Here is a 22151-nt window from a genome sequence, read left to right as displayed (position 1 = left end):
AATTAGTTCTATTACAGCCTGTGTTTAAATTACTACCTCTATGTAAAGTACGTATCACTAAAAATCTGCATCAGAGAAAACAGCTCTTTCTCTTCTGTGAGCTGCTTCAAATAAATAAGCCAGGAAAGACTTTAGGCTCTGGAGATTTCAACCGTGCCTGCATTATCTGGTGTCAAAGATGGTTTAACTAGTGCCACACTTAATACACATTTAGCACATACTCAGTATCAAGTATCACATTCCTGTAGATCAGTATTTCACCTTCTCCAGTAGTCTACTAGGAGTGAAGGAGCATTTTGCTTTGTCCAAGACACTAACTTTTGGGGCAGAAACTGGGCTTTGCACAGGAAGACAGTCCAGAGCTTCATATAACATTTTCTACAGCTCTAGAAGAAGGCCAGCTTCATGCCTACCTCTTCACTTAACAGGAAAGTGATACCAAATGTTTAACATTCGCGATATAGAAAGACACAATAATATCACAAAAGTAAATGGATAGCACTTGTATCCTAGAAGCCCAGCAGGAAGCTAGCTGCTAGACAGCCAGTCAGCTAGGGTACAAAATGCTCCAGAGAAACTTCAGTTTTCATGCCCAGTTTCCAGCTGTCACAATAGGATTTCTGGCCAACTGAGTGTCATGCTTTAATGCTGAGCTGTGATTTCCATGCTTACTTCTTGGCATTCATAGGCAGCACAAATAAAAGAGAATATGTAGAGCTGTCAGAGATGGATATCAGCATGAGGGAAGGCATGATCTGACTATAGCATCTACGAGTTGCAGAGGTGTGGAGATGCCCAGGCTTCAGCAAGGATGGCAAGTATGCCTCTGAAATCAAGGTTTTCTTCCAATTTCACCAGTGTGGATAACTCTTTTAATTTTTTCCTCCTAGATTTCAAGTTAATTAAAAAGAAAAAAGAAAAAATGAAGGTGACATTTGACTTTGTAGATGCAGACAGATATCCTAATCTGCCTCACCAGCATGCCACCTGAAGTCAATATTCCATATAACAGGCTATCATGTATTGTAATATATTTTTACAGAACATTATTTCAAATTTCTATTATTTTCTGATATTTGCTCAAAATACAAACCATCCTATAAATATTGATCACTTGAGTCCAAAGAGCAACAGCAGTAAGCTATGTTCAATAAGTTTTATGAACATTGAAGGCATAAAACACAAAGTATGTTTGGAGGGTAGGCAGATAACAAGAGTTTTGCCATGCTTTAATATGTAATTCAGTTAATTAGGAAATTAATTAGAAATTGATAGCCCAGTAGAACTAGTCTTTTGTACAAATCATTTTTAAAACCATTGCTAGCCTGCTGAAATAAGATCAAGCAACTGAGCAGCAGTGACAAAGAGTAAAAATAGAAACCTCAAAAGGCAAAAGCCTCCAATAAATTTCAGCAAAAAACAGACTGTCATGGCAGATTATAGATAGCTATATATCAAATGGAAGAAAATGATGTAAGTTCAAGTCTATATCTAGGGAGTAACCTAATGGCTTACAAAAGTCATCTCCTGCCAATACCACTTGCTTTACAGGGCCTGGGAGTGGAAAAGAACCATACTTAATGCCTTTGTTCATTAAGTTAAATGAACCTTAGTTGGTAGGTTTATGTAGTCACAGTCTTAAAAGATTTTTCTCCAGTGTGTTTTTCCAAAGATGGCACTGTGAGAATAAAGGCTCTGTGCATCCATAAGTAGTCATCTGAAAGCACACAGCAGCAGCAGCCGCAGTGATTGCTATGTCAGGCATTTGTTAGGAAGTCACTTGAAATTGGATGGCTGTTTTTTTTTTTTTTTCCCCCTCAGTCTTTATATAAGGACAAAGATGTTGAAATAATGGTAAGAGTTATTTAAGAACATGAAAGGGAGCCGCCTGCCATAGTCAGCAATCCACAGGATCAGTCAAAAATCTTCTGAAGTGCCAAAACGACTCACCTGGAACATGACAGACTCTGAATCAGGCCCTAATGATCACTAAGGAACACTCAAGAAAGCAGTGACAGTGGCAAACAGACCTTTGGAGGACAGCAAACCATAGTCCAAAGCATGGAAAGCTATCCCTCTGTAGCAGAAAAGTAGCTGGCACTAAAACACATTCCAGGGACTGAAGTACTAGCAGAAATTTAAGCTCTGAGTGAGAGTTTAATAAACAGGACATATAGATAGAAACACTGAGTGTGTCACAGAATATAGCTGCTAACAAACTCTACTGGCTGCTAAGCCACAGCACATTGTAGTTAGGGTCCTTAGCTGCAGGTAGGTTTAAAGTAAGCGAATAACCTTGTTACATTATACAGCAGGAAAAACAGAAATGAAAGCTCATCTGTAGGTATTGCAGGCACTACAGGCACCTACAGATTTGGGATTTATTTTTTCAATAAATCCATTTTACTTTCGTGTCCTGAGCTTTAAAAAATATGCAAGAACAGTGACACACACTGCATACCTTCCAACAAGGCTTTACCAACAGCAGATCAAATTAAATTCCTATTACCAGTGCAAAGAACAAAACAAACCAAGTGCACTGTACTACAACAGCTAACAGGCAAAACAACTACCTTTCTCTTACAACACGTTTGGTTTTTTTGTTGTTGGGTTTGTTTTCTTTTTTTGTATTTTTCTATTGCAATGCCACTACCACCTCAACAAGTATTAAGCCCCGTGTTGCAAATGCCTTGATATTTCTGGCACTTCTGTACTATGGTACAAAAGAGCTTAAGAGCATGAAACAGCTCAGGACTCAGCAATGCCTAGAGTTTGCTAACACAAGGAATGTTGCTCTCCTGTCCCACAAACTCTACAACCTGAAGGGAAGGGAAGAGCAGACCTATTTTTTTCTCCTGAAAAAAAAAAAAAAAAAAGGAAAACAAAAGCACATGTAATACATATACATATTAAATACTATGCAAATATGTATACTAACACATACGTATATGTTTGATCTTAACACTGGAAATAAAAAAACTAGGGATAGTACACAACTAAGTGTCCACGGTTGAAGCCACCGATGAATGTAAAGAAACACACAATAATCAGGGTATCTGAACTACTGCTTTGCAGTGCTGCATTGAATTAATCTTTAAAAATACTTTAGTGTATTTTTTTTCAACAAAAACTTTTGCACCTGCAGTATGTAACCACTGCCTTAAGTGATTTTGCTGCATCTAATACACACGTTTGCATTTATGTTACTATATGCACAGTAGATAAGCCATATGCACATGCAAATACATTACTACCTACGTATGCCAAGGCAAGAAATAAGAATGAGTACAAAGTACAAAATATAAAAGCACAAGACCGTCTACTGTAGAAAACACAAAGCAGACACAAATTGTGCAGTTGACAAGGAATGCCACCTAATCCCCGCTTAATTAAAGCAGGGTTCTAAACTCCTGTTTAGGGAGTGAGGAGTGTGGGATGACTGATGTATGAAGAAAATACTAGGCAGCGTGGCTAATCTCAAAGACTTTGGAGCTTTCCAGCTACATAAATCAGAGGGAGTTTTTGAATAGCCTCATAAAACACAAAATCATTGCCATTCCACTCACGACTGTCACCATTCTTCCTACAGCATACAGATCATTAGGAAACTTCTAAGCAATCAAGTAATGTGGGGCTGATGAAATTACTCAATCAATGCTGAGGGAAGCAACATAAGACAGAATCGCACAGCTCTGACATGGTAACCCTGCCTTTTTCTTTTACATAGAGAGGTGAGGAAAATTGCAGAGGATTCGATTCATTTCAACATTTTCACAACGATGCTCAGTGTGGTCGTTCTCAACCGCCAGCTTCTATTTGTAACAGCAGGGCAGCAGAAATGTACTACGAGCAGCCCTACCCACATCCAAATTATGATATAGAAAAATGCTCATTTTTAAGTATGCACATTCACACATGCACAGACCTGCTCTAAATGGTCAAAAGTGGCAGCTTATCATCATTCAGTGGACAGGAACGTGAGAAAGCATATCTCATAGGTGAGTACCAGGCACCATTCCCCTCCTACCACCATCACCAATTCTTTAATCCCTGCCCACTAATTCCAACACTTTCATTGTCTCGGGAGCAGCTGAGTTGTTACATTCTCTGATACAGTAAACATTCCTTTCCTGATAACATACGGAAGGACACACAGGCAGCCAAGAAGAGTTAGTGTGCTGCAATGAAAAAGCACCATCAGTGCCACCAGAGAAATGATATGCACAGATAGAATGGTATCTCTTATGACTACATCCCCCTCCCATACTTACAAAAATATTTTCCGCTTGCATTTACTGATACTGTAAAATTACAGAAAGATACTGCTTCTGCTTTGTTTGTTGCCTTAAGGCATCAGTACTGCCTCTGGTAGTATTTCTTTTCCCCTGAACTGAGCATTTTGTTTTCTTCTTTGGCTTTATGAGTCCTTCTGTGGGCAATTTGTTCACAGAGTCCTCTGCTGCTCCTTTTCATAACTCATTTAGATAAATGCAGTTCATTATTTATCTTTAAATATTTTATACTTTAGTTCACTCGGCACAAGTGGAAGACAGAAGGGGTCAGAACACTCAGGTCACTCAACACAGGATACTGTCAAGTTGGAACATTCGCGTGTCTGCCCACTTACTGTTGGCACAGATCTACATTCAGGTCATTTCTTTGCAATATATTTGTTTTAATAGATTTAAAGCTCTGTGCAACCCATATCAATTTGCCATTTTCATGGCAACATAAACCAGTCCATAAAAGGAACTAATCCCCTTGTCAACTGTACTAATTGTCTCTCAAGACAAATTAATTGTGTGAGAAGCAACTACTTGGGTATTATTTTTTTTTTCCCAGCAAGGATTTACTGCACTGATGCATCTAACCACTAATGGCATTATAAAAAAAACGGTAAAAGTGTTGCATTCTCAGTATATAACAAGCGAAACATCAAAATACCATTAACGTGAAAACAGAAAAGCTGCCGCCTCCCCCGTTGCTGCTGCAGAACCCAGCGCTCCCTCAGCCAGGAATCGGGGCAGGAAATCGCCGAGAAACTCCCGGTCTATTACTCAGCCAAGATCTACCCCCAAATCCTAAAATGTGACCACTTTGTTGCAAGCTCCCAAGTATGAAATTGTAAGGCAGACCGTCTCCTAGTGTCGCTTCGACAGTTTACAGCTATGAGAAGGAAATGTTTAAAACAAGTCCTTCTCCCTTTAAAAGGAGGGCACCTAGCGCTGCTTTCCCTGTGCGATATTCGCTGCTCCAGCCGCACTCAGCAAAGAGTACTGACCCCTATAAAGTTGCGGCACCTCAGGGAAGCGGCCGCTCGAGAGCTTGGGCATGGGAAGGAGGGAGGGGTCAGCGCAGAAACCGGAGTCCGACAGAAAGCTCCGGCCGGCCGGGCCCTACAAACACCGTTCCCACAGAGCCCCACCGGCAGACATGTTTATGAAGCCGCCCCCGGCAACGGGCAGGCACCGCCCAGGGGACCCCCCCGAGGCCCCAGATGCCCCTGCCTCGGGGCAGCGCTGCGACCGCCGCCCCCACCAGTCCGCGCTCCGGCACCGCCTGCGTGCCGAGCCTGCAGATGGGCGAGTGGCCGCGGAGCGGGGGCAGCGCCCTCCACTCCCCGGACCGGCGCGAGGGTGGGGGGAGGAACGGCCCGCTGCGGACATCCTCCGGCTCTCGGAGGAGGGCCGCACGTTCCCCGAGGCTGAGCCTGCGGAGAGGCAACCTTCCGGATAGCAGCGGCGGGTGAAGCCCTGTACTCCCTCCTCAGCTGAAGGTGCGGGTGGAGTCGAGCATCGCGATCACCCCACCGTCAGCCGCCCCGCTCCTGCATGGGGGAAGCCGGGCATCCTTCCCGGCGCGGCCGCGGGAGGCGCCCTGGGTGTCGAAGCGGGGGAGCAGGGCAGGACCCCCCCCTCCACCCGCCCTTGCGGCCGGCCGCCCGCGGAGGGGAAGCGCACACGTTTCCAAACCACCTGTTCCGCCGAGGCAGAGTAGGGTGGGGGGGCTTCACTTCGCCGCCGTGCTGTTGGGGAGGGGGGAGACCTAAGGTTCGCCCTCGGCCCGGGGCAGGGTGAGGGGCTGGCGAGAGCGAGTAAGAGTCCCCGAGCCTCGGACCCCCCGAGCAGTAGCCGCGCGGATCCTCAAGGTCTAAAGCACGCACGTAGCCCGCCGGAAAGAAAGCTTCCCTCACGGCACTAAGGGGAAAGGAGGACGCCCGAGATCCTTGCGGGAAGCAATTACGGGAGTGGAGCGAACAACACATAACCAGAAGGATGAAAGAGAGCGGGGGCTGCGGGGAGGGGGAAGCCTGCCAACAGAAAAGAGGATGCAAAGGAGAGCTGAAAGTGTCCAGCGGCACCGGAAGACGCAGCACCCCCTTACCGATATGAATGATTGAATCTGCAATCGCCGCTTTCCAGGTTCGAGTCCAACAGACGGACACAACCAGGATGAGGGAGAAAACTTCCATCTCCGGCGGAGCTCCAGGCTTTGTAAGGACGGCTTTCTCGGTGAAACGATGGCACCGTGGAGGATGGCGCGGCGCAGGAAGCCCAAGAGTTTGAGGTGCCGGAGGAGCGCGTAAATCCCGCTGGCAAGCGCACGGCTGCGGCTGGGCGAGGGGCGAGCTTGGGGCTCCGGGCGCCTCTCCCCTCGGCGAGAGCCCGCGTCACTTCGGAGGACTCCCGGGCAGCAGAGTTGCTGGGAGAGCCGGCAGCAAATCCATCGAGCCCGGGCGCCGCTGCGGGCAGCAGCCGCCTCTGCCGGTCAGACCATCCTCATCCTTCCGCCGGGTCCAGAGAGCCGCTCGGTCCCGGCTGCTGCACGGCAACTTCCAACCCACACCGCGCAGACACGCAGACACACACGAGCACACGCGCACGCACGCACACACGAACAAACCCTCTCGGCCAGAGGAGCCCCGGGAGCCCGCAGCAAGGAGCTCGCCTTCAGGGAGGGAGGAGGAGTGAGGAAGCGGGAGGGCAGGCGATCCTGGTGCCAGCAGCCAGATTCCTGCAGGAAAAGCCCCCCCGGAGGCCAAAAAACAAAGTGAACTTCAAGGTAATGCGGATAGTAACGCAGAGATCTCCCCCCACCCTCGGCTTAAAAATCGCTTCCCACAACTGGAAGAAAACAAAAAAAAAAAAAAAAAAAAAAAAAAAGAGGGGCAAAACCAGATAATTTTGCAAATGAAGCCCAGCGTGCAGGTCTCTGTCGCGCGAGTGGTTGGACAGAGCAGGAGCAAGGAGTGCCTGGAGCACAGCAGAAGAAAGCAATGATGGTCTGCAGGTTGCTTTCGGAGCTCCCTTTGCTGGTGGGATGCAGAGAGCTGGCGGCTCCGGCACCAGCCAGCACGTTGCCTAGAAATGGATCACCTAGGAGAAGGAGAGAGAGCGAAAGATAAGTGCTATCAGCCAGAGAGGGAGAAACAGAGAGAGCGAGCGAGCGCGCTTCTCTCTAATAACCACCTCCTCCCCCTATCTGCAATACGAGGGAGAAACAAAATAGAGCTCTCATCTCCCTTGAAATCTTCAACTGGGACTGAGGAAGAGACATAGACAGGAGTGCACGCAGCCTAAAAATACATTGGAGGGAGCGGGGGGGGGGGGAAGATGGTGGGGAAAAAAAAAAATCTTTTTGAAGTGTTATGCTCAGCTTAAAAAAAAAAAAAAAAAAGAAGAAGAAGAAAAACCCATCCCATTTACTTAACCTTGTAACTCCACCGCAGGTATCAAGTTCAAAGCTGGATGGGCAATTTTGCTTCTCGGTCTTTGACAACTGAGTCAGGGACACTGCTTGAAGGAGAAAAGGAAAAAAAATAGGGACACCTGGCCTCAAGAGGAAAACGAAGACCTAAAAATCTATTAATATGATTTTAATTATCTGTGTTCTTGATGGAATTGTCACTATTCTTTAAAGCAATGAATTTACTTCCCCCTCTTTCTCTCTTCAGGTATTGGAGAAATTTCTATGGGAAAACATTCACAGTGCACTTTTTATGCTCAGGGTTCTATGAATACATTAACCAGTTAATCGTCAGCTTTTGGCTGCAGTTAAATACATGTTCCCATTGCACAGATCAAGAATTGCACAGGCAGGTTAAGTATTCTTATAAAGTAGTCCAAATCCCAACTTTGTGTCTTATTTCCTCCAACCTTGTTACATCTAGTTATACTAGAGACAGGATGCAGAAGTCAAAGACTTGCTCTGAACTTATACATATGACCTGATAGCCTTATTGGAATTGTAAATAAAGGTAGATCATCTCTCTATAAACAATCCTTTCTGAAGGCATTTCCTTAAATATATGGCTTCAACTAAGCTAATTATATCTGACTTGCATATTTGTGTCTAACTGACCTATTGTGCCTTTCAGTCATGGAACTACTTAACAAGCACACCTGAGTACTTAATAAATTAAACGATTTAGCTCAAGAGGAACAAGTAAGACATACTAAGTCAGTGTAAGGAGCAAGATAGAGAGACGTGGACCTGTTAGAGTGTGTCCAGAAGAGGGTCACAGAAGTGATCCAAAGGTTGGAACATGTTCCCTAAGGGAACAAGCTGAGAGAGCAGGTGCTTTTCAGCCTGGAGAAGGACTCAGGTTGACCTGTTAATGGCCTTTTGGTATGTAAAGGTGGGATAAAAGAAAGAAGAGAGACTTCAGCAGAGTCTGATGTGATAGGACAAGGGGAAGTGGTTTCAGACTAGAAGATTTAGACTGGATATGAGGAAAAAGGTTCTTTTTGTTTTGTTTTTTAGTACTAAGGATAGTGAGTCACTGGAACAAATTGCCTGGAGAGGTGGTAGAAGGCCTGTCCTTGGAAACAGTCAAGTTCAGGTAGGAAGGGGCTCTAAGCAACCTGATAATGCTGTAGGGTTTCTGTTCCTTGAGGGAAGTTGGACTAGATGACCTTTAAAGATCCTTTCCAACTCAAACAATTCTAAGATTCTATGACTGCTCAATAACCAAATCTGCAAATAAACTGCCAGCAATAATTTCTACTTCTACAACCACACTGGCAGGTGAGTATTTCCCTAAAAATGGTTAACATCCAAAAGGCTTCAAAAAAGATCCTGAGAGTACAAGGCAGGCATCCCCTTTTCAATGGCTAGCCTGTGTCTCCTCTAAAAGATAAGAAATTGACCAATATTAAGTTAATGAGACAAAAGAAAGGGATACAGAAGAGAACAAAAGCTAGAGCAAGAATCCTTCACATGATGCACTTGTTCACATCCTCTATGCAAGTTACCAATAACAGTAAATTGTACAAAAAGGTGTGGTTTTCTTTTTTTCATAAATGATAACTTATGCACAATATCAGTGAGTGCAATGGGCATTAATTTTACGAGTAATAAATTCAGAATCATCTGAAAAACTTCTGGAGTTGCTTAAGTCATTATTACTTCTCCACAAAAGAACAGAGTTCACAAGAAATGTTAATTTGCTTCTTTGGGGGGCATGCCAGAGCAGTACTCTTTAATAATGTACAATGCAGAGCAGACAAAGTAGGAAATGTAATGAAAACCTTTGGAAAACTGAAACTTTTTAATCCTCAGTTTAGATAGTACTAAGAATCCTTATCTAGAAGCCAGCTATCCTTAAAGACTACTTAAAGCCTCCAGCAAATGTACCCTGAATTGGCCACACTAAATGGACATTTTCACTTAAGACTGTGGGCATACTTATCAGGACAGAAAGCACAGCCAAGAGTTTGTAGTTCACAAATACCGTCTATCTAATAAAAATGCTTTTTAAGTATAGTTCTGAATAATAATTTCAGTAGCAAAGAACACTGCCTGAAAGCTTGAAGGGAATGAGACTGAAGTAAAACTAAAACATAAATTTAACTAAGTTTATTTAAATAATAAACACATTATTGACATAATATGTATCCCCTCCAGAGATAAAATCATTAGTACTTCCTACCTTTCATTCTCTTCAACTCTTATTCATTATAACCACAAACTGGTGTCATCTATACAGCGAAAATGAAAAATCTTGTGCTACATAATTTGTTCAAGGTACTAAAAAAGAAAATTGAAAAAGGATAATGGTCTCTTCTAATCAATATATGCTAAGCACTTACAGAAAGTTGAAATCAGGAAAAAAAAATCCAGAACAGAATTTACTGATCCTGTGGAAATATTATTCTAAAAAGGACTCTATTAATCAGACCTGAGCCAATGCAAACTTCTAATAAGTTATGAGCACATTTCCTGGGACGTCTGGAAGGCTGCCCTAGGCTCTCTGGACACTTAAATTTCCACAGTTTTTAGCCATGCTCCTCTTCCTTCACTACAATTTCCCTCCCAAAATACTGTTATGCCAGCATCACTTCAGCTCCACCATTAGAATCCACAGAGAAGGATCACTGCAGGCTTTTTTTTTTTTTTTTTTTCTTACAACAGGGGATCATCTTCCTAGCAGTCTAACTACAAGGTTAATGGTTGATGTGCTTAATATTTCTTGTAATCATCTCTTGCAGCGCTACATGCTAGTGCAACCCCTAGAAAAGCAATAAAGGAAAGATATTTTTGTAAAACAAATGCAGCAGGAAAACAAATGTGTCCATCTGATACATAGTTCCTCTTGTCTACACGTAACACTCTGTTCCTTTACCTGCTGGAGACCTGAGCTTCCATCTGAGGAGGAAAGACAGATAAATACAGAAGTGTCACATGCCTTTCACTTATCTAAAGCTTCACGAGGAAAGTGTTATTCTCTTTCTCCTGGCTGATTGGCCATGCAAACAGGTCTGAGATCAGCTTAACCAATCTTCATGAATTATCTTTGGGAAGTTGTTTGTTTAATTCCTAATTCCTAAGAGTTCTTACAGTTTTTTAAGAAAATAACATTAAAAAAAAGGTAGCATTAAATTCTGTGACCTTCTGTTATAGTGAATTTCAACAGTGCCAACTGGCCATGAAAAACAGCATTTCTTTTACTTGGTTCTAATTTGTTCCCCTCTCTTTCATAAGATAGTTCAATATTATTTCACCACAGGGTGGGATTAGAAGGAATGGCTCATATGTTACAGGAGAGAACCATCAATTACAGATACATAACAGTCATACCTAAATTGTTACGGATGCCATCTGAGCATGGGAGAAATGCCAGGAAGGCCCATTGACTGTTGCTGAGATTGGTTTCTATTTCTGGACTCTTAATATCATTTGTTTTCATTTTTACTGCAGCTTCTTATTCTTCAGGTCTTTCTGGATCATTTTTCAAGTGAGTACTCCTGACGGAGAGAAATTAACAGTAATTTTGTCAATTTCCATGTTTCTTTGACAGTTATACAGCAGAATGGGCTTTTTTCTCTCTCCAGATAATATTTGGATGTTCTGATTTGTCACCAAAGAATAACTTTATGTTTGAAGTGCAGGAACATGTAATACCCTCAATCAAGTACTTCAACTCCAAAAATATAACGGGCAAATTCTTCGATCAGATTGGCATAGGCAACTCCTTACAGATGGGCATTTCAGTGAGTTAGTGACAGGTATGGAATCTCTCTGTAAGGATACAATTCCTGGGTTGCTTCGTAATTTACATGAAATGAGACAAAAAAAGTCAGCACTAATATTAATTTAAGTCTTGTTAATTATGATTATTGTCATGTAGGTTTTTAAAAGATCTGCCTAACCATCAAGCTCAGCCTACTCAAGGCTGGTCAGATAAATCTTTTATGATAGTAAGACTACCAGCCACAGGCTTCCACTGCCTAACTTATGTAGGGCAGCATGTTCCATTTTATCATGCTATTTATGTATGAACAAGAATTAGATACTCCTATTTTAAAAAGATATATTTACAAATTATTCTGCACCTTATATTGTTGCAATCTTGAGGAAAAATATATTCTCAAAGTGCTGATGTAAAGCAATCCACTGACAGACCTATGTACAGACTATGTGCTGCAAGCAAATGTTCCTCTGCCACTGAGCTAGTGTCCAGGCTCTAAGAGGCTACTCTAGTTGACATGTCTACTCAGTCTTTGCTTATCCTGGCATAGCTTCAAACAAAAAGTCATCTGGAAGGGTGTTAGGAGGACATCTGTCCATTAGGAAATAGACTAGCTTCAGTGACCGCCAAATAACCTTTATATGAAATCTTTAGTCTATTGCCAACTCGAAGGTTCTCTGTCTAACAGAAGAGGTCCAGGTTAATAGGACCATTTGAATTTTAAGTAGTGGCCCAGGCAATGATTCCATCTGTCCTGTCATACTTTGTGTGAAACATGTACTCTTGGGCTATGTCACCACTGCTGAATAATTGTGTTCATCTTTCCTTTACTTAACGGAATATTTTGAGGACTAAATTGGTACTTTTTTTTTTTTTTTTTTTTTTTTTTTAAACAAATGCGAAGTATTACACACCTATTCCTTCATTCTATGACTGTAATGTATGAATGTGTGTCTGCAAATGCGTATGTCTATGTGCATATAAAAATATGTATCTACACGTGAGGATAGAAATAATTTAATTTGGTCATACGTAGACAAACAAAACATTAAATATTTACTGTATTTCAACAGCGCGTGTGGTGGTGTTGAATATCTTACCACAAAGGAACAAATGCCAAACCAGAATCAAGGGTTATTCTGCTGGGCAAAATAAATACAAAAATTTCATTCAGCATACAGCAAGGATTTCAAAGTCTTTTTTTTAAAAAAAAAAAGAAAAAAAAAAGAAACTGCATTGTTATTGCATTCAGTTGAAAGCTCATGTCTTACCTTTAGCCTCACTACATGAAACTTAAAAAGTTGTTATGAAGTTAAGTCAACCCTTAGAGCAGCCAGTGTTAGAGTGAATTAAGTGGGACTGCTGCTGAGGTATACTTAAACTCCCTTTCAACTTGTATTACTGCTCTCTTCTGCTTCTTGAGCCATCCTTTCACGCTCCTCACTTAAAAAGCCATTATGCTACAAGAGGGAGATTGCAGTGCCTAACAATGATAGGACTTCTCGGGCACGATCTGAAGAGAAAAATAAAGAGAAAAGTAAACAAAGAAAAATGATGTTGAGTTGTTCATTTCATTGGCAACAGAGAAAATACCATGCTCTGAAATATATCTATACATAAAACATTATAAATCTCATCTAGTTTAGAAGAGTAACAGAGAATAGTTTTCCTTCTCTTTCTTCATCTGCCCAGTGAGTAGTAAGCATGAAGCCAAATTTTTCTATTACCAAATCCTTATTTGTTTCTGTAAATGCCCACCTATTCACTTTCTTTCTCTCTAACTCCCTCTTGAACATTTTGCAGGTTTTTCCACCTCGTGGATTTCCTGGTTCCTCCCAGTAATATCGTACTGTACGTGTAGTACTAGCAGAAGGTAATGCTACATGATGTCTTCACAATTTATCTCCTCCTGCTCTCCATATTTCAGAATTATGTCTCCTACTGCACTCGTAGCTTTTCCATTCCTTTCCTACAGAGAAGGAGATGCAAGACACTTTTTGCCAAAGCCAGGTTCCGAATAATCCAGCTGAAAAAACGAGTCAGAAACAGTAGAGGAAACTCATAGAGGAAGAAAGAGCAGCAGACGTGTTGGTGCCTGAAGCATCTATTACACTCGTTACTTATTATTGTCTCCTATTGACAGCAGCATAGGCAAGGACTCATTCCAGCAAGAGTTAAGTGAAGGAATTTGGTAGGGTTTGAATGTCAAATGCAGAGGCAGCGCTCAGCAGCTGGTGAAGACAATATGCATGTCCTATTTGATGGTCATTAACCTCCCTCCCAGCTTCTTCTCCTGGTACATATTTATGACTTGGCTTTTTCTAGTCACCAGTCTAGGTAATAATAAAATCAGAATGAGAGCTGATTATGTTCAATGGAGAAGCCACCAAACGAAACATCAAGGAAGGTATTCACAGATGAGAAGCCAGACAGGATGGAGAATTATCTTTGAGTGTATGATGTGTTACAGTGGAGGGAAACCTGTAAAAAACTCTAAAATACAGCAGAGTGGTGGCAGGGCATCCTGAAGACACAGTTCAGATCTGGGTAGCTCCTCATACGGTCTTCTTGTGTTATGTGAGTGAAGGACTCAAATTATTTTGGATAGTACATAGAGTGAAAGAGCCAAACAAGAGCAAACCATTTTACTGATCTCATTCTACTTCGCTGCTGCTGATAATAGAGTTTTGACTATGACAGTATAAAGAAAGGCCAGTGAGAAGTCATCACTGAACCAGAAATGCCACACACTGTCTGTTAGCTTCATATCATGCAAGAACTAGAATCAAAAAAGTCTGTGCTACTGCAGATAGTGGAAGAGAATCAGAAAAACAGAATTATTGCTGTTCCGAGCCCATATTTCAAACAAGGGAACACCCCACACATTTAGTTCTTTCACCTGCTTGGAAAATGTAACAGGAAATTGGTTAAATTTGATTTTTTAACAAAAATATGACTGAATTATTTGCGAAATACAAATAGGGAAAGCATCGCTAGTTACTAAACATTCAGATGGCACCTGCAATGCTATACATATTTTTCCATTGTGTTTTTGTTTAGTAGTAATCATTAGTGTTATGTTGGGATTTCTAATGACTAATATTTCATTGTGGCAGTGCACAAAATGCATAGGCAAAGTAGCTGACACCACCTACACACCAAGAAAAATGACACAGAGAAAGAAGAAAGTCCCAAGGTCTTATGTCACAAAACTAAATTTCCCAGCTTCCATCAGAGGAAACTCCACACCAAAACTATCTTTCACAGTACATTTGAACACTATCTTTTTTTTTTTTTTGAGCAGAGGCAGTAACATGACAAAAAAATCACACTTATCTGTCAACATGTACATGTTTTTAGTATCAGAATCCCAGAAACATTTGAGAAGTTGTTGTAACACAAGATGAGCTATAGTGCATGGTGTTTCCATGGATCTTTCGAAAAATGTACTCAGAATGTAGTGTCTTGCCTAAGATTTGCTGTCCAATGCAATTACTGGTGCAAGAATTTAAAAAAAGTTATTAGAACTGAATTAAGAGCCTGGTAGAGAAAGATGAGTTCTGAATGTAAGAATTCTATGAATCACTACTTCTAACTCCAAGTCAAGTAATTATTTATGCTAGAAAGCAAAATTTATCATTACATGATTGGATGTTATATGTCTAAAAGTCTCTGAAGTAATTGTTATGTCCATCTGTGAGAAAAACGTGGTTCCACATTTAACAGCCAATAGCAGTTCATTATGATGCATGTTTCCACACTGTTTCTTTCAGTGAGAATTTGTTACCTTTCCTTCATTCCTTTCTCCCCAGAAGAAATACTAAATCAAGGTAGCTGAAATAACCTATTTGAAAGTTCTTGCTTTGATGCATTAAACATAATTTCCTTCTCACAGTGTTTTCATCATAACAAACAGCATCATTACAGTTGGCATTTACCTTATTCCACAGTATTTCTATCATAAATTAAGAAAAAAACATTCCATTTGATGACAGGGCAAGGAAGAAAGTACCTAACTAACGTAACAAATTATTTGTGATGATTTTTAAGATAATTCAATTTTGTCTGTACCCAAAATTAAAATAAACTACCTATTTCTCTCAACTGGATCTGGCTTATCTGAGTACTTTTCACATCATATTTACCTAGCATGACCACCCCAACATTACTGGAAAGGCTGCACGACTCTGCAGTGCAACTATTAAATTGAAAGCCAGTAGAAAGATTTTGTTTTAGGATTTCTCAAAATGAAAATTCTAATAAAACTTTATGAAAGATGGAAAAAAGGAAATACAAATAGAGCCAAATTTTTCTCCTATTATGGCCTTCTTCCCTGTGCTGTCTATATAACTATATAATTTTTTTTAGAATTACTAACAAATGAATTTGGAAGAAATAAAAGCATGTATTTTCTATTTCAACTTGGTCAAACTTTTTCTTCACATCAGCAAAGTAATGCTAACAAATTGAGACAACTTGTATTAGTCCAGCTCTCAAGTGCGTTTTGGATGACTCCAGATACTGGATGTTCCTGCACCGTACATTAAAAAGTTCTAAACTATTTATTTGTGTTACAAGCTATCCAACCATTACTCTTCTCCATATTCTTTAATTTATTTGCAGTTTTCCTCTTTAATGATTATTTTTCTGATCTGTGCCTTTTTCATCAACTTAGATCACCGAAAGTAAGTTAATGGCTCAGAATGATAACCAGTGAGGTATACAATATTTTTGAGCACCTACCTACCTGCTGGGCAAAATGCTGAAAATAATTTCACCACCACAGCCAGTGACGAAGTGCCCCATTCTATTGTCCTTTGCCTTTCCAGCTTGTAGTCAATCCTGAAAAGTCAAGCGGTAACAACAGTTACACCCTCTTTAATGTTACTTGCACTAGATACTTTTTATAACCCAGAAATTAAGAGCGCAAACGTACACACACAATACATAAGGCTTCAGTTGATTCTTCAGGAAAATAAGATATTGTCAGTAATAATGTGTAAATGTAGCGAATGGCTCAGTAGCGTTTAGTACTTCTGTTTGTTGCTTGGATATGGGAAAAAAAAAAAAAGGAGAGCTGCTCAATAAGTAGAATTATGCCACATTTTACAGTATAACAACAAAATTTGAATGCTTATTAGGGTATGAAAGAAAAAAAACGAGCACTTTATGCATCTTAAAAAACCTATCCTCTCAGTTCCTTAATGGGCAATTCCTCTAGTAAAGCACCACAGCAAATACTCCTAAATTATTCTAATCAGTGAACCATGTGTTTTAAGGCTTTACTTACATGCACAAATCTGAGTGGACTACTGAGATGAGCCCCTAATTTCGAGAACTCTAAATCATTTGGTCTGAGTATCTGCAGACCTTACCGCATACTTCTATTGGGTATGATAGAAGCACAGAATATCTCAAGTTGGAAGGGACGCACAAGGATTGAGTCCAACTCCCAGCTCCACTCAGGACCACTTATAAGTCAGAACGTATCAACAAGTCATTCAGGTGCAGTAAGTTCTGTTTCTCCAAAAGTCTTCTGTCAATACTGCATTATTATTTTCCAGTTTTATTCTCTTACAAACATGCAGACATAGCAACGCATTACAGCAGCTGCACATAGTTTGAGTCCTTTAATATACATACATGGGTTATTCCTCATGTAACTACAGAGAAGTATAGTGGAACTACTGTAGGAGCAAAGTATGGCTAATACTGGTGTGAAAAATCAGACTGTGGCCCTTGACTTGTCCAAATTAACTAATGAGCTGCAGTTCCAGATTTTAAACTGCCATTCTTGAAAAGTAAATTTTGTGCTAATTCAAGAAAGACCCAGAGAGGGGAAACAATAATCATATTAAACCATATTTAAAACATTTCTGACAGGTGAATCGTGGCACAAACTGGAAAGCAGAGAATCATCTCAGGGTTTTAAAATTCTGAACATATCCAGAAACTCATATTAGCATCAAGACTTGGTTACCTGACTTTCTTTCAGATCAGTTAAAGCCTCCATAGAATCAAAGCTGAATCCACTCAGCTTTCTGTTTCAGAGAGTTTCGGTGTCATCAGAGGCTTTTCCCATATATAGGAACCTGGAGACAAAAATACATCTTTAAAGCACTGAAGTTTAATGGCATAAGTTTTTCCTCTACCAGCTCTCTAGCATAAAGATATCAGCATAGTTATCTCTGCATTTTTTACTTATTTTATTTTACTGTCATTCTTACCAAAAAGTAGCATTAAAAATTGATAATCCTTAGGACTTACCATGCCTCCTTCTTGGTTGTCAAAGTTCAATAGGAAAAAAAAAATATGTACTTCAGTAGATGGCAGAGTATAAACAAACAAACAAACAAAAAAAACCACAAAACACATTGTCTGAAATTCTTCTACCTCCAACTTAAGGTGAAATTTCCATGCTCAGCACTCAGTAGAAAGAAGTCTGGTTTCAAAATTACTTCAAATAGACATCAGCACTTGCTCATTTGTAAAATAAAGCAAAATTACAAGATGTTGTCAAACTTGGGCTAGAACTGAAATAAGATCATTAAAAGGGTTACACAGGTGGAAGAACACCGAGCCCTAGAGACAAAGCTTGATTCAGAAATCAAATAATTAACTAAGCATTTTAGGAGTGTTTACCTGTCTTCTATCAAGCTACGTAAGAAATTAGAATTATTACAGTGCAAGAAATCAAATTTTTTGTGGAATGAAGCAAGACCTGAATTTTTGGGTGTATGCAGATAAGAAGAAGTAAGGAAACAGCCAACTATTTGCTAGGGAAAAAAAATAAAAGAAGGTGGGGAAGAGAAAAAGAAGCCTCTAGGGGCTTTCTATGGAAGTGTCCCAAGGCAGCTAAACTACTTTCACGTATGGGAGTATGACACTTTTTCTGCATTTTTCACTTGAGAAAACAAAAAAACACCACCACTACCAACGGTAAAATGATCAAAAGAAAACAAACCAAAAACATATCAACCTTTGGGGTAACTAGTGTCCTCCAGACCCACATATAAAGCAGCACAGTGCTGTGCATAAGGGCTGAAGCAGGAAAGGACTTTTATAAATCCTATGGAAAATAGCACTAAACCAACTGATAGATTTGAATTTTAAATCCCAATCTCAGTTTCCTTTGGCATTAGAAAATACATTGGAACTCATCCAAGAACAGCGTACATTTGAATAGATGGTTGGATTTCTGCCATCAATTTAATTTAAAAAAAATAATAAAGAGAAAAAATCTGGAAGCTGAAACTTGCATGATACATTGCTAGTCAAGAAAAAAAAAAAAAACAAGCCACCAATCCCCCCACACATCAGAAAAATCAAAAGTGAAAACACAAAAGAAAAAATAAGAGGAAAGGGGGTCTGGATGTTGAAGAAACAGTATGATCACAGATCAAGCTCCAAGGCAGAGAAGCAGCTGAAACACAGATCTCAACATATTAAGTCCCATAATTATTAGCCTATTAAATAAGGTTTGGTTGAACGGTGTTCTGAACTTTGAGGTCCTGGTCCCCTGGCCAGAGAAGAAATGTTTACCTCCCTGTATATCCAAAACAGTCAGGATAGAGGATTTGTACACACCTTAGTCTCAGTGGACTAGATCCCAACAAGGAGAGGGTGAAAATGCAGTTCTATATGCACAGAAATTCTCATAGATGTAGCTATTTATGCAGTGCACCTGAGCTTCTCTTGACAGAGCTGTCCCAATTTCTATAAATAATTCTCTAGCTAAAGGAGATTGATTCTGTGCTTAGGCTGCTCTTGCATATGATTTAATTTGGACCTTCTACTACTTGCAGTGTAGGCCTACAGAAGTAGTGGTTATTCTGAGATGCCTTTTTTATTCCCCCTTTCCCTTTTTTTTTGTTCAAGATACACTTCGTAAGATTTAAGATTAATCACAGAAAAGACACTGATTTAAACACTTTGAAAACACATGACATCCATACATACTACAAATGGGTTTATTTTTGTTTTTAACATAATATTGAAATTGCGATAGCAGGATGAGCCAGCAACTTTGAAACTGTTTTGTGCTTTTATCTTGGGTTTTAGAAAGTGTGGAAGGACTTAAGGCTAAAGACAAAGGTATATTCAGATGGACTTCCTGAAAGTTTGAAGTAAAAGTTAGTACAAGAAAAAAGCCCATCCCTAACCTGAATTCCCCAGCAAGTACCTTTAAAAAGTAAAGTCAGCATTTACCATACAAACTTCTTCCTGAATTCCAGCCTAATATCAAAGTCATTACACTTCATTTCAGCTCCCATCAGTACATATAGAGGAGGGACAAGAAGGCTTCGTTAGAGGGAAATTTTCAATGAGACAGAGAAACAGAGTCAGTACTTAACAGGTAACACTCCCAATTGCTCTTCCCTGTTTTTACAATCTCAAGCCCTTGATAGAAGTCAACTTGAAAAACTCTACAGAGAGAAAGCTAAAGAATGGTGTCAAGGCTACGAAAAAAAGTTTAAATGATGAATAAAAGATGAAGTACTAATGATACATAACAGCCATCAGGCAACTTTGGGTTGTTCAATTCTTAACCCAAATAATTTTTTGCACACACATCTTCCCACATACATTTCCAAAACATCTGTCTGGCCTCAATTAAGGAGGAAAAAAAAAAGAATTTGTCTGGTTAGGAACACTTACAACACATCTTAACCTGTAACATAGGAGCCCTTTACCTACCATTTTTCAGAGAAACATTCTGCTTGGTGATTTCTGATGGGCAATTCTAGTCCACATTTTCTCTGAGTCCCTGACATACATTATATGTGACAATTACTTATGTCAAAAGAGTTTCAGTGCTATTTTTAACAGTGCCTGCTCAGCACAGTAAACAGTCTTTTTATCATGACAGTACATAGAAGTCAATACAGTGATGTAAAAGACAATGTAACTTACTTCACTAGGATTTTTCTATGTGATTAGGAAACTTCAAATAAATACAAATGCCTTCAAATAATTTTAAAGCATGTCCTGTTTCATCGTTTGATTATGGAGCGGTGTTAAAAAAAAGCGTCCAATGTTGAAAGGCAAATATCCACATATGCTTTCCTCCGAATTAGTGTTTATTCACACTTGCAATCTAAATTTATATGCATAATACTCTTGAGCGGAAGCTTCTTATAAATAAAAACCTATTCTCAAAGTACAAAGCTGTTCAAGTTTGCAATACTAACACTCAACTGTAGCGAACTTATGAGGTTAAGGTAATGGTACCCAGTGGTATTTATTGTATGAAGTACTCAATACAAGCAGAATTTGTTATTGGCTTTTGAATTAGCAGTGGTGCTTCTCCACGTTAAAGAAGCTTTCAGTTCTTGACAAAATTTACATTCATAGTGTTTTTCTTTGTATTCTAGATGCCTCAGGTTTATAAATCAGAAAATGTTATTCTGTATGGATAAGCAACTAACAAGTCTATTTCCTTTACAGGGAAGTCCTGTAAGTATACAATGAAAGACTCAGTATCTTTTTGAAACTCCACTTAAACCTTCCAAACAAAAAAATCCAAAAGAGTAATAGATACTTTTATCATTTTCAATTAAGAGAGCTACCAAAAAATACAGAAAAGTAAAGCTACAGCCTATGACACCAGCAGTGAAGTCCGCTTTTATGATTTTAACTTGAACTACTTTCAACGAGGCATTTAAGTTTTAGGGGGAGTTGCTCATTTTGCACACCCCCAAAAAAAGTAAAGAAAAATTAAAATGAAGTCTCCAATAAGTGAGGATCATTAATATTTCACAAGTCAATAAATATTGTTCTTTTTTCCCCAACAGCCAAATGCATTTTCTTCTAAATTAAGTTTAACTTCATAAAACATGTTTTATTGTGATCTGCCACACAAGTAAAGATGCACATTCTTACTTAAAACATTACTGAATTTTTAGAAACATTTATTTTTATTTGAGCTCCGTACATCTAATCCTCTTAGGAGTGTCAGCTGATTATTTTCATTATCCATCAGGAGAATGATGGTAATAAAATCAAGACTTGATTTCTGTGTCCTGGAAAGGTGTATGGCGTATATCAAAAGGCAGTAAGTTGCCTATGAATTATTTCATTTCTCTAAAATGTCTTGTTTTAGTTATTTCTCAATTTCATGGAAGTTAATGATCATGGCTACAGTAAAAAAGCAACATAATTCAAACAGCAGGTAGACAAAGATAGACTCCAACTCCTGGTCCTTTTCCCTTAGCCTAGGAATTTTCCTGAAGTCTTTTTCTCTCATTAGATTAACATCTTCTTAGTTTATCTTGTTCTTGTTTCAGTGTTTATATTCTTAATTTTGGCTTAAATGCAACTATGTTCTGGTCAACATCAAATGAGAGTCAGAAGTAAAAAATGGATCATAGATCTGCGAATCTTTGAGATAACTTTTAAAAAGCAGTTAGAAAGAAGGTGACATGATGAAAGCAATAAAAGATTAGTTTTAAACAAATACTAAATGTATTTGTTTTGTATCAAAATTGGCTAAATGTCATCTTCTTTTAACATATTCTTTAGATTTGTCTTATACCTGATAGGTCTACTTTGATCATCAAGAATAATTACAATTAGATATGAAAATTACAAGGGTTCATATTTTGCTAACGTAATACTTTGCTGAAATAGAACTTAACTAGAGACAGACTGCATATCACTTGCTCACTTACAGACGTTGTCT

General features: G+C 39.6%; 1 protein-coding gene across 6 annotated transcripts in view; it reads right to left on the bottom strand.

Moving 5' to 3' along the window:
- The window catches only part of GRID2 (glutamate ionotropic receptor delta type subunit 2), a 693845-nt gene extending 686110 nt beyond the window's left edge, over window positions 1-7735 (bottom strand). For 5 of the 6 annotated variants that reach the window (XR_007376242.1, XM_048941591.1, XM_048941593.1 and 2 more), the window contains exon 1: window positions 6385-7567. Coding sequence is in view for 5 of the 6 variants with exons in the window: in XM_048941591.1 (XP_048797548.1) it covers window positions 6385-6472 (88 nt within the window). In the remaining variant the exon portion in view is untranslated. Of the gene's footprint in view, window positions 1-6384; window positions 7568-7711 lie in introns of those variants that run through there. The other variant, XM_048941590.1, reaches the window with a different exon arrangement.
- Between the last annotated feature and the right edge of the window lie 14416 nt (window positions 7736-22151).

Source organism: Lagopus muta, chromosome 4 (assembly GCF_023343835.1).
Source record: "Lagopus muta isolate bLagMut1 chromosome 4, bLagMut1 primary, whole genome shotgun sequence".
Classification (NCBI taxonomy): domain Eukaryota; kingdom Metazoa; phylum Chordata; class Aves; order Galliformes; family Phasianidae; genus Lagopus; species Lagopus muta.
The sequence above is the reverse complement of the archived record's forward strand: the minus strand, read 5'-3'. Positions and strand labels throughout refer to the sequence as shown.